Raw genomic sequence first — 13,229 nt, 5'->3', positions numbered from 1 at the left:
GATGTAGATGCCTCCGACGATGATTTCCCCCTTCGGCAGGGTGCCGGGAAGAGCTTCAGAACCCCCCGAGATGGGTTCTGCGATGGCGGCCGCGACGGAACTTTTCGTGGATGGAGGCTCGGGTATCCAGGATTTTCCCGAGAAGATGTATAAATAGGCGGAGGATTTAGGTCGGTGGGGGGCCTGGGAGGCCCACACCTCCCCTTGGCGCGGGCCTAGGCCTGGCCACGCCAAGGGCGCCTCTTCGACCCCCCTCTGGACTTCGTCTTCGTCTCGGTAAAATATTGACTTCGGCTTTTGTTTCGTCCAATTCCGAGTATATTTTTTGTACAACTTTTCTTAAATATAAAAACAGTAGAAAATAGGGAATTGGCACTGTGGCATCTTATTAATAGGTTAGTGTCTGAAATCATGTAAAAGTGCAATGAAGTATGAGCAAAACATATATGAATTCGTGTAAACCAAGCATGGAGCATCAAAAATTATAAATACGTTCGAGACGTATCATTCATCAGTGACCTAACAGTTACCATCGATGTGGTCTCCAAGTACGGCGACTCCAAGCACAATGTCACCTTCTCTGATGTCAATCTCGCGCTCGGGTACCACGGTGCCACCCTCGCGGGCTCAAGTCCTGGCCACACCGGGGAGCTTCTTGCCGCTGCAGTACGGTGTGCACTCGACCAGGACACCGCCGGATCCCGCCGGGAGACGTGCGATGGAAGAGGACCTGAGTACGGGCATGACGTGGAAGGTAGGCGTCTTCACCATGAGGAAGTTCTTTACATGGATCTCTTACCTTTTTGTCTAAAATGCAGCCCTCCACGTCATCAATTAGAATAGAACCCCATGTCATCCACAGGTTCATCCAATTTTTTTGGAAGAACCGGGGGTGGGGGCAAGTGCCCCCTCCAAACACACATATTATTTTTTTCACAAACACATCGTCACATGTTTAAAATACTAGATGACTTCCCTCGCGTTGCAGCGGGAATGTTGAGATACAAAATAATTGAGCCAACTAACCCATAATAATGAGTTTGAGACAAACCTCAAGAGATATCTAAAGATGCAATATTCTTTTGTCTAGATGCATGACTATTATTTGTAATAGTCAGAGTGACTGACTGCAAGTGCAGTTGGATACCAATTGTCTAAAATTATATATCGAGCTTCAATCTAGAGCAACAAAGGGCGTTAAGAGAAACATGAATGATTTGCTCTTTTGTGGTATGTTCTTTCTTCCCTCTCCCAGCTTGCTCAATAGTGAATACATAGATCAAACTGGAAGATAACCGTTCAACTCAAACAACCCGGAAGCTCAACAAACTTCAGATGAAACAGTTTGTGCATGTGTACAGATGTACATAAATGATATCAGTAGCAAAAAAATTAACAAATAAGCATGCTCTCTATATATTAGCATGTATGATGGTGCCCTTTATCTCTGAAGGACCACAAGGATCGCGTACAAAACTGTTTGACAGAAGATACAAAAAAAGTATCACAAAGGAGCAAAGCACTTCTGCCATTTGTATAGGAGAATTTGATCCATACTAGGAAGGTGTGTGGCGCGGCGTCACGCCGCGACCATGGAGCTATTGTGTGGCGAAGAGTAGAAGAGGATAGTGTGTGGGTAAGAGTAAAAGGGAATGGTATCTAAAAGTTCTCGAAAAATAATAGTAGCAGTTGGTGGCAAGTCAGTGGTAATTTGGAACTAAAAAAGAGCAGTATGTAAAGCATCTCGAGATCCAGTATATATTGTGAAACATATATGTCCATACAGGAGCAATCCAAGACACCAAGGTAGAAACATTACAAAATTATACATCACAAAAGCTTACAATGTGAGCAAACTGCAAAATATAAGTAAAGATGCAATCAAGCATTAGTTCTTCCGACACCAACCACAGACTCGTAGATTCCTAGCTAAGAAAAGCACCTTCTCTACCAAGCATTCAGGAAAAGGATCCCGGCTACATGATCTTGGACTGCCATAAGAAAGCCACAGCTCCAAAAGAATTAGTAAGTATTGAATTACTACTCTTCGCTAAGAAAATAGCAGCATTCCTCCAAATTCAAAGCACCAGAGAAATTTTCCAAATATTTTCCATCGGAAGAAATTATGATGCATTCCTAGCATGACGCCGATATCATACATTACTCTTGCAGTGGCTAATACCAAACTCCATGGACCGCTGATTCCTGTGGTCACCAAATCCCGAATTTCTAATCTTGCTGCAAAAAGAAGTATTTACAGTCTTTGTAAGCTAGAAATCAAATAAGTCATACTCCTTTCTGCGTAAAGTGACCAAAACAAAAACAAATTGCTAAGAAGGTGATATTGATATTAACCAAGCATCTTACAGATAAACCCAGGAAAACACAAAAAATACAAATAGGCCCGTGTCCTGGATTCCAGCTTCTTCTCCGACGAGATGCACGCGCCGCCGGCATGGGCCTCCACTGCCCCACCGCAAAAGCCTTGGACTGGGTGGGATCCCCAAACGGAGGGGGGTCGACGAACCTCGGGCCATCGCGCCTCCATCCACCTTGACGAGATCGACCGGCTTGATCAATAGCAACATCATACCCAAAGTCGTCAACCCCGATGCCGCCATCACGGCCACCGGCGAGGGGATCACACGAGCCGCAACTCCCCGAGCTGCAGACACACAGAGGACGGCGGATTCGGCCTGGAACTCCACCGGAGCCACCAGATCGAAGAAGAGCGTCGCCATCTTCAAAAGGCTTTCCAACCGCGCCACCTCCTCCGCAGCGCCGCCAACAGCCACCCTACGCACACCTAGACTATGTACACGCCGGGATCAGTTGATTTCCCGTCCTCCCGCCGCCGGAGCGGCCGCCGGAGGGCGAGGAATCCGACGAATTGCCGGCGGCGAGCTGGTCAGCACGGGTTCGCCCAATAAACGCCTCCTTTCACTGTAGATGGGGAAAGGATGAGAGGTCCAAGTCTCTCGATGTGGTAAAGTGTTAGCAGGATCAATTTATACGGAGCACACAAATTGAGTGTTTGTACTCTCTAACTTGCTTAGTCCTTTCTGGCACAGGGATCGCATTATGGGTAGGATGGCTTTATGCTATAGACTGGTTAATAAGTACATATAGAAAATTGAAGGTTTCTTCCACAAATGGAAGGATCAATATATATAGTTAATAAGGGCCCAACCCGTAATTATAGGCCAGGACATATTTTCCAACCATTGCTATCTACAATAATGTAACGAACTACATATTTCACACATGAAGTTGAATTTAGTAAAATGTAAGTGCTGGTTTGGCCAAAAAAAAAAGGAGTCAACTGCTATTAGAAGTCAAGAAAATGCACACTAAGAAATGAGTCCCTATGTAGGAAAATTAGAAGAATCCTTAGCACTAAGAAACATCACGGCAAATGCATCCAAAATAATGCCATTAGATAACCTTTCAGCTGCAGGATGGTACTGGAAATGAAAACCTCGTATGATTTGCATATGGAAAGTACATTTGATGCATCACTGACCATTGAGTCCTTCTTCTAGCTAGCAGTACCACATGATATTTGAACAAAAGCAAAGAATGGACGAAAAAATAACCTTCATGAGGACTGAAGGGACCGCACCTGCATAACAAATAAAGACGTCCTAAATCAAATATACATGAGGAGAGGAACATCACTTTCCTCGCCTTCACATGGATACTAATCAGTGGATTAGTTGTAGAATCCTCAAACAATTGATAGGAACACACTAAGAGTAAATGCTGGAAGACACGCTCAGCAGGTGAAACATCACCAATTAGAAAGATTATGCTATTCATGCATCCATCTCTTGATGCTCCCCACTTTGCAGCCCCTTACGAAAGGAGATATCGTAGTGGCGTGAGTCATCTTCCCTTTTTTAAACATATATATGAAATACAGCATATATAGTAGCTTTAGCATACAGGCAGTTGTTCTTTCTTTTTGCCAGCTTAAATCTGGCTAGTACTTTGGATTGAAAATCGTTTTTTCATATTTGAATTAAGCCATTGTTGTATGTACATTGCAGTGATGAGGGCGTTCACTGGGCAGTGCAAAATGGTCTCGATCTATCAAGAAGTACTGTTGTTTATTTCAAGCATAATGATATGGCTTCACTCGCTAGCACTTTGGAAAAACTTACTCGTGGAAACACACATGCTGATAAGACTAGATGCTACATTGTTGTGGAATCTATTTACCAGGCGTGCTACCTTTTGTGAATTATTTGTGTTAAATAAGTGTAGGATTTTTCTTATTTGTGGAGGTTTTCTACATTAAACAGTGATGCTGACTGTAAACCCATGAAATATTCTAGATATAAACCTTTGGATGAAACCCCGTCTTGCGGTTTTTTCTTTTTAGACATGAATTCTGGTCAGATTGCCCCACTGGATGAGATAATCAAATTGAAGGAGAAATATCGGTTCCGTGTTATGCTGGAGAAGAGTCATTCGTTTGGTGTGCTTGGCAAGTGTGGCCGAGGCCTTGCTGAACATTATATTATGGAGTTCCAGTGAGTGTTTGGTCTTTACTCCTAGTATTAAAATAAAAATCTGCTGCAGCAACACTGAAGAGCTGGATACTTCTGCCCTAGCTCTCTCCATTTCTCAAATTACTTTACACTGTGCAGATTGACAAAATTGATATTATCACAGCCGGAATGGGAAATGCATTAGCAACTGATGGTGGTTTCTGTACAGGAAGTGCTAGAGTTGTTGATCATCAGGTAGATGCATGTGAGACATCAGTTGAGATAGAAAAGAAATGTGTTGGCGTTATGGTGCTGCTAGAGGGATGGCGCGAGAGGGCCGGCCGGGGGCCTTGCTCACGGCCGGTGGCAAGAGGGAAGGGATTTCCTTCTTAATTCTTACTTGATTAGATTGATACGTCTCCTCTCCTTATATAGAGAGGTTTACTTGACCTCTAAGCAAACGACCCTTATCTCTAATTAACCCTAAGACTAACGGGCTATACAGCCAGCCCAAGCCCATTACGTACTCTAACACTACACCCCACCTGGACATGCAGCTCGTCCTCGAGCTGCAACCTAAACAAACCATGACTCGACGCAACACAAACCTAACACCTAAAAATGAGTCTTTTACGTCTCGGCTTGTTTTATTACTCTCAACCTGAAATGGACTGGAACGCTTTATTGGTGACCCCTGAATATAAAGTGGACACCATCCGCCCGTCGGACGTGCACCTGTACAGCCACCTGGATCCCATGGAAACTAGCGGGACAAAAGGAGCCCGCGCGGCGGCCGGCGGCGGAATGCAGTGGTGCTACGCGGTGCGCTCCTGTCGGTGACACCATGCCTTCTCCCCACCGGATGACTGTCGATGGTGCAGACTTTGAGGTCGCTGCCCGCGGGAAAAACAGCATGTCCGCCGTCCGTGGGGGAAACCGCACTCCCAAGATCCCCGACGCAACGGACGAGATCGAGGTCCGTTGCGCAACGAAGCGCAACTTGGAGGAGCTGCAGCTGCAGATCACGCATCTCCCGCACACGCCGACGCACTAGGAGGCCGCGCGCAGCAGCCTGCAGCCTCACCGCCGCTGACACGTGCCGGATAGCGATCCAAGCCGGAAGCAATGACGGTGACGGTGACGGAGGGAAACAGACATGGTGGAAGGGCATCCCGGGCGGTGTCGATGTAGAGCCCGGGGCCAAGGTCGCTCCCACACCGCCGAAAGGCAGGGACGGCGTCTTCGGTGGCAGCAGCCGCTGCTGCGGTGTTGGTGGCGACGGCAGCTGCTGCTGTTGCAGCTGCCCACCGAACGGCAGGGATAGCATCGGTGAGGACAGCAGCTGCTGCTGTTGCTGCTGCAGCGTCCCGGTGGGGAAGAAGGCGATCGGCTGCTGGAGAAGAGGGACCCCGGTACCGAGGTAGGGCCCGGCCCAGAGATGGTGGGCAGCGGCAGCGGGGACTACAGCAGCCCGGCGAGTGGCGGCGACGATAGCAGCAGGGTCGGCTGCAGCGGCCCGGCGATCGCGGCGGAGGCCGCCTGGTGCGTCGGCTGCCATGGCAGCTGCGCCACCGCCGGCGGCGGCCCATATGGACCGGCCAGGAAGAGGCGGATCTCCTGGACAGCAGTGGTGAGATCGCGGAGGGCTGCGGTGATCTCCGCCGGGGAGAGAACGGCGGGAACGTCGGAGTGCGACGGCAGCGGGTGGAAAGCTGATACCAAGTGTTATGGTGCTGCTAGAGGGATGGCGAGAGAGGGCCGGCCGGGGGCCTTGCCCACGGCCGGTGGCAAGAGGGAAGGAATTTCCTTCTTAATTCTTGCTTGATTAGATTGATACGTCTCCTCTCCTTATATAGAGAGGGTTAATTGACCCCTAAGCAAACGACTCTTATCTCTAATTAACCCTTAGACTAACGGGCTATACAGCCAGCCCAAGCCCATTACGTACTCTAATAGTTGGTTAACACTTTTGAGCTTTGAAATATTAAGGTGTTACATGTTTTTGCAGCGTCTAAGCAGCTCTGGCTACGTGTTCTCTAATTCTCTAGCACCTTATCTTGCCACTGCTGCTGTGTCTGTTGTAAACTACCTGGAGGAAAATTCTTCAGTTCTCAGTATCCTGAGGAGCAATGTTGCTCTTCTGCAGAAAGGTAAATATTTTTTTCTCTCTTGGCATTTGTTTAGATACTAGTTATGGAACTCATGATATGTGTTGCGCAAAGTAGACTAAGGCAGGCGATGATTAACCCTATCGTGCAAAATATGTTTGCCACAACCTGTGCCTGGTCAACACCTTGATGCCTTTTTTTTTAAAATTTGATCACAGGACTGTCAGTTACGCCAGGGCTTCAAATTTGTAGCCATCTTCTGTCACCCATGGTCTTCCTTAAGCTCAAGAAATCGACAGGTTCCCTAGCCCCTGACCTTGATCTTCTTGAAACCATTGCCGAACAGGTAAGTTGGATTTGGCTTGACAAGGATTTCTTGATAAAGTTTTAAACATAAATTTCATAAGCAAAATATATTCACACTACATTTTCCTTCGATAGGCTTTGAAGGAAGACACAGTTTTCATTGTGGCATCCAAGAGGTCAAGTTTGGACAGGTGCAAGCTTCCGGTTGGGATTCGCCTGTTCGTATCCGCTGGTCACATGGAATCAGACATCTCCAAAGTATGTTCATCCCTGAACAGAATTTCCTCGTCGGTCCTCAATTGATCAGGGTTTCGATTTGCAAGACGAGAGAGCCAGGTCGCCGCCTTGTGTAGCTTGGAAATGTATGCAACAGTTAAGTCTATGTCAAGTCTGATTGGCAAATGTACTCCATCAGTTTCAAAAAACAAAGCATATAATTAAATTTATTCTAAAGTACGCTATTTATAATTCTGACCAGGTTCATAAATAAGATTATGAACATATATAATATCTAATAGATACCAGCGTATCTATTATAAAACATGTTTTTCACGGTGCATGGTACCTCAGACATAGTGTCGTACAGTAATGATGAAAATGGGAAGTCTTTTGCCTTGTTTCAGAATTTTTTTTTGTACAACTCGATTTACCAAGGAATATGGATATGTCATAAAAGAAAAAATAGTAAATCGGTTAAACATAACAAATTATGATCCCGAGCAGGGAGTGTGCTCGGACGCCGACACGACCCGCAGTATATGACCACCGTGTCCCAGACTCCCGGTGCATGCACCATGGATGGTCATGGCCATAACATTCAAGCGCCGTTGCCCACGCCTCGCCCATATCCTTGCCCATTCAACCGATCCAGATCTCTATATCCTTCGCGTGCATTCTCGAGACGATGCACGCATGACACGACCTATAAATTCGGAGCCAGCTCGCTGTCAAACGCACCAGCAGCTAGCCAAGCAAACACAGTAACCCAGTCTTCCCCCACCACCTCTCTCGCTGATCCTTTGTGCTCCGGCCGAGCTAGCATGGGCAACAGCAAGGCCGTGGCCTTCATCCTCGCGCTCGCCCTGTGCGGGCTGCTCGCCGCGGAGGTGGCGGCGGCGGCGTGCGACGCGAGCGCACTGACGCCGTGCATGGGCGCCATCATGCTGGGCGGCGCGGTGACGCCGGGGTGCTGCGTGCGGATGCGCGCCCAGCAGGGGTGCCTGTGCCAGTACGCGCGCAACCCCTCCTACAGCGGCTACGTCAACAGCCCCAGAGCGCAGAGCGTCGTCAAGGCCTGCGGCGTCCCCAGGCCCAAGTGCTGAACTGCTGCTCATCGTGCTGACGATCCCCGCCGTGGCCGGCATGGCAGCAAGCACCGTTCGACGGTGGTCTACGTAATGTCTATTGTATCGGTAATTGTACTGTCGACGCCATCGAGCTAGTACCCGTACCACATACGTGTACGCTACCGATGGACGTCTAAATAAACGCGGCTGTTGCGAGCTGCGAACATGCATAGGCTTGTGCCAATGTTGTGGCAGCTGGTCTTGTACGTTTTTATGTTTTATGTTTCACCATCGTCTATGAGTAAAGTTTATCATCGGTATAAACGGCAGTTTAACCATGGGCTGAGCATCTCTAGCAAAGGGTCCACAAACAGATCGGTGCGCGCACAGAAAGCAGGGCCCGATGGGTCACCGCGAACGAACATCTGTATGCCGTTGGTGGCATGTATGCATGTCTCGAGGAGAAGGGATTCAGCAATATGGATAACTAAATCCATCAGCCACTACGACTTAATCTGGTAGTTAGGTAAATTTTAATCTGGCTATAATCGGTACCAATCTAGTAGCTAGGTTAAATTAACCTGGCAAGCAGTCCGTGCTATAGCCTATACTGCCATTTTTGCAGCTAGAGAAAATTAACCTGGCAATCAGTCGATGCTAATCTGGCAGCTAGGTAAACTAACATGGCCATCAGTCGGTACTAATCTCACACAGTTAAGTAAAACTAACCTGGCAGTCTAAATGTAAATAATCTGGCAATCAGTCAAAGTGTATCTTATACTCCTAGTTGTTCTAGTGGTTTCAAGTAATAGTGTGGCTCCTTGATTAGTTCATCTAGAAAAGATCATTGGATTTAATTTTGGAATTGAATGGGATGATCCGTGCAAGCTGCTGGAGTTCTCATATATGTCGGGCCATGCGGTCGGACGATAGCCAGTAAAATTTTGTTTTACATCGCCTCATGTGGGCATGTGGTGTCATGTCGTGTCACCAGGGTGCAGACATGACTGACCCCAGTGAAAATTAGCAATCTCTTCACTAAGTAGTATTAATTAGTGTAAAATTTAGCAAGATGACACTACAAGAAAAACCTTTCATAGAGACATTTTATTAGAGACATTTCCTACTTTGCCTCTTTAAAAATCACATTAAGACACTTTGTACGTTGTAGTGGCACTTTTTGAGACACTTCAGAAATAGTCTCAAATGTAGGAACATTAGTTGAGACATTTCTCGAAGAGATTGCAATTTTCATTCTATAGACAACTTATGAGATACTGCAAAGTGTCACATATAAGTTATCAGGAGGCAATCCATGTGACACTTCATTGTATGTCTTTACTTTTTATATAGAGGCAATGTTTGAGGCATTTTGCTTGTTCTCTAGAGACATTTTTCTATGTTTGAGTCATGGTGGGCAATACTAATTAGAAATTTGTTCCAAGAATCAACATATACTTGTGAAAGGGTGAGATGGTTAATGGAATAAGTCTTAATCAATATTAAGGTCATGAGTTTGAGTATTACTTTTCACATGGTTTCTTTACATTTATTTACTCTAGAGACACAACATAATGCCTCTTTTATGTCTCTTAAAATGTAAAGACATTAGTACTATTGTCCTTACCACGTAGAGACACTGCCCGTAGTGATAATTTTGAGACAATATGGAAAGTGCCTCTATAACTATGTAAAGGCAATTTAAGTGTCTCTACTGGGCCAAAATAGTGTCTCTACATGCCAATTCTCTTGTAGTGTGACCCGGTAAAATACGAAAAAATAGAGCTGACACTAGTGAAAAAGTTTTCCAGCTTCGTTCCTCGGTGCAGACTGACGGGTGTAGAGGGAAAAGCGTGGGAGTCTTTTTGGAAGTGTTGTTGCCGCCGCACGGATTAATATTGGTGCGGCGGCGGTAGCACATCCCTACATAAAAATACACTACATTTGCCAAAACACTGGGGGTGTCTTGGTCATTATCGGGTTGAGCTTTCTAATCCATTGTACTGTGCATTACGATTCATATTATCAGGCACAAGATAATTTATCCAGAGCTATCTTAGCAAAGACACATGAACTGGTCAGATATATGTAGCATCATCTGTAATACTTAGTCCATGTTCATAGGCGGACCTAGCATCCCTCCTGCCCGGGCGGCCGCCCAGGCTTCCGGCCTGCCGATAGGCTTATTTTCGTCCTCATTTTACATGTATTTGATACAAAATTAGCACACTAAGTCTATTTTCCCAGGTTTTAAAATTTTCCTGGATCCGCTTATGTCCATGTTCGTAGGGTCTTTCACCTGCTCCTTTGATCAGCACAGAAGCCTCTCCCATCCCTTACAGCAGTCAAGTGTGAAATATCCATTTCCTCCATTGTCCACATACGAAGATAATGCATATCAAAAGGCAATGTGTGGTCGTATCCGATATCCTCAACATGTTTACAAACTGGGCGTGCAACCTAGCAGAAACTATCATAGAACGAACTTGGAGTCGACCATACTACATGAGCCACAAAGTAATTCTCATGGTATCTTATCCAATATCAACATTTCACCTCTAAAACTTGATGCCCATGAATAAACAGCAAACATCCAATCCACCATATCTGATGTACAAGATCTACATGAACCTCTTCTACTTTCCCCACTCCACCGTTCTCCTCCCGCTACAGTAGACTTGATAGTCGTCTCCTTCCTTCCGGTTCCTCCCTCCCTCTTCTCTGGCGGCCTCGCCGGTCGGAGGGAATGTGGGGGAGGAGGCCGGCCTCTTGTACATATTAGTAGTAGTAGCTTGTTGGTTTTGGGATTTGTCCCGAGTTTGGGCACTCTGCCCGTAGATAGGAGCGGAGACCGGGATCTCACTATTTAAGTCTTCATGCTAGGGTTCCTCCTCGTCATATCCTTGGAGTGGGAGGTGGAGGAGAGGAGCACCGCTCTTGGAAATAAAAACTAGTTGATGTTGCCATTTGTTGCGGTGGACTGAAGATGCTGGTGGGCACCCTCTGGCCGGCCATGGAGACGAGGGGAGGGCGCAGGCCACAGCAGCTAGCTCTGATTCGGAGCTTTGGCAGGGAGATCTCCAGATTCGCCAGGTAAGAGGTGTTGTTCTTCTGCTGGCCGACCGTGGAGGCGAGGGGAAGAAGAAGAGCACCTCTGTACTATGCAGATCTGGAGCTCTGAAGAAAAGTGATGAGCTCAACCACGCATGCGGCATCCTGGCTGCTGCGATTCTCTACCGACAGGGCGGCATGTCTACTATCTCTGATGCGGAGGCCAATCTTCGAATCACGCGCTGGAGCTCAACGCCTCTTCGCCACCAAGTGATTTGTCCCGGGTGGCTTGGAGGTGGCCAGCGTCGCTGGTTCTTCGTCGGAAGGGGCCATTCGAGCATACTGGTCTTGTTCCTCGGCGGCGATACATGGAGGACGCCGGCGAGAAGTGGCGGCAACGCCCAGGGATTCAATTGCACTTTATCTTTTTTTCTGTAGGCTGTTTTCTGTAAAAAAGGAGGCCTTACCTTCAAATAGTAGGTTCTTTTGGGCGAGTGAAGTTTGGGGCCTCCTTATAAAATGTGCTTGCCACGTGTTTTCTAATTAAAGCAGCTCCAGGGTCTTCTAGACCCGTCTTGGTTCAAAAAAAAACATGAACCTCTTCTAAACCTGCAGTCTATCACTATCGATCTCCTGTTTCACTCCCAGGACAGGGGTCCTACATCTCTGTTACTCTTCAATTTGTGGGGTGTACATTGTATACTTGGGAAAACACTCAGAATTTGGCGTACTTTCTTGTGAGAGGTGCACCAATTGTTTTTCTATGACTTGTATATCACAGCAATACCTGGCTTACAAGTTACTTAGCACAATCATAGAATTTGTTTTCATTTGTCATATACAAATAAAATCGCCATTTCGCTGCCTTATTGTATCTATATGTTTTGCTGTTTTTAGTACTCGCCTAAAATCTCGGCATGTCAAGTTGAAGTGGAAACTATGAGGGAGAAACCTATCGAAGATGGTAAACAATGATCATATCCCTTATGTGTTTAAATCAACCAGATGGAAGAGATCTTGAGAAGGGGAAGAGTGTTGTTGGCCTTCAGGAACCTGTTCAGGCCAAAAACGTGGTGGTGAAAAACACTACGTGGCCCAAACCAGCTACTGGTTGGGTAGCAATAACAGTGGATGGATCTTTTCTCCATTTTAATGGCTCTGCTGGTATTGGTTGTATCGTACGTGATCACACGGGAGCTGTTTTGATGACAGCGTCCAAGGCCTATGAAAATCTTACTGATGCATATGAAGCTGAGCTGTTAGCAGTTAAGGAAGGATTGGTGTTGGCTCTTCAGTACCCTGACGCACCACTACTGCTACAATCTGATAGTTTAGCTGTCCTAAAGACTCTGAAGGAGGAAGGTTTGGACCGATCACCACATACCAAACTTGTGATGGAGCTGAAACAAGTGATCAATGGTTCAAGGGAGCTTGTTCTCATGAAAGTAGATCGTCAACAGAATAGAGTTGCAGATTGTTTAGCTACTCATGCGAGAGTGGGACAGTTCAGCCGGCTGTGGTCTGACTGTTCCCCTCGTTTTTATCAGACTTTGTAGCTTGTGATTGTAACCCTATTATTGAGTAATAAAGCTCCCGCCTTCTACGCAAAAAAAAAAAAAAACAATGATCATATCCATTCTGAAGTTGTGAGTAGTTTGACATGTTTCAATGCTATATGGCAACATTCTTGTGGGAAAAAAGTTCAGCAAACATTTTATGAAAGTTTGCTGGTAACCAAGTATGGACGAATATGATTTTTTTTAACTGAGTATGGAAGAAGTCTGCGCTGGCAGTCATATTATTTTTATGTCAACCCTTATCATTTTTCTATAAAGTCTATCTACTTTAAACTTGTCTTGTGACGATGGTGGTTTGACCTGAAAATCAACCTCCTAAACCTGAAAATCGGGCAGTACAGACCTTGCAATTCCCTGATTAATACCAAGCACCTACATTGCAAACTGATTAAAATTGCCTCTTTTTTT

The 13,229-nt window shown here is 46.2% G+C and overlaps 2 protein-coding genes across 2 annotated transcripts; both read left to right on the top strand.

Annotated features, from left to right (window-relative positions):
* The first annotated feature begins 718 nt into the window (after positions 1 to 718).
* Positions 719 to 7,210, top strand: LOC124661510 (long chain base biosynthesis protein 1a-like). Its single transcript, XM_047199379.1, has 8 exons — positions 719 to 754; positions 3,852 to 3,880; positions 4,050 to 4,228; positions 4,385 to 4,521; positions 4,644 to 4,748; positions 6,502 to 6,643; positions 6,820 to 6,947; positions 7,043 to 7,210. The coding sequence occupies exons 1-8, from the start codon at positions 719 to 721 to the stop codon at positions 7,208 to 7,210; spliced, it is 924 nt and encodes a 307-aa protein (XP_047055335.1).
* Positions 7,211 to 7,947: 737 nt separating this feature from the next.
* LOC124661500 (probable non-specific lipid-transfer protein 2) lies at positions 7,948 to 8,517 on the top strand. The gene has a single exon (XM_047199371.1). It carries the CDS (start codon positions 7,948 to 7,950, stop codon positions 8,227 to 8,229), a length of 282 nt encoding a protein of 93 aa, XP_047055327.1. The 3' UTR covers positions 8,230 to 8,517.
* The last annotated feature ends 4,712 nt before the right edge of the window (positions 8,518 to 13,229 follow it).

This window comes from Lolium rigidum, chromosome 1 (genome assembly GCF_022539505.1).
Source record: "Lolium rigidum isolate FL_2022 chromosome 1, APGP_CSIRO_Lrig_0.1, whole genome shotgun sequence".
Classification (NCBI taxonomy): Eukaryota; Viridiplantae; Streptophyta; class Magnoliopsida; order Poales; family Poaceae; genus Lolium; species Lolium rigidum.
Note: the sequence above shows the minus strand (reverse complement) of the source record. Positions and strands in the feature narration are given on the sequence as shown.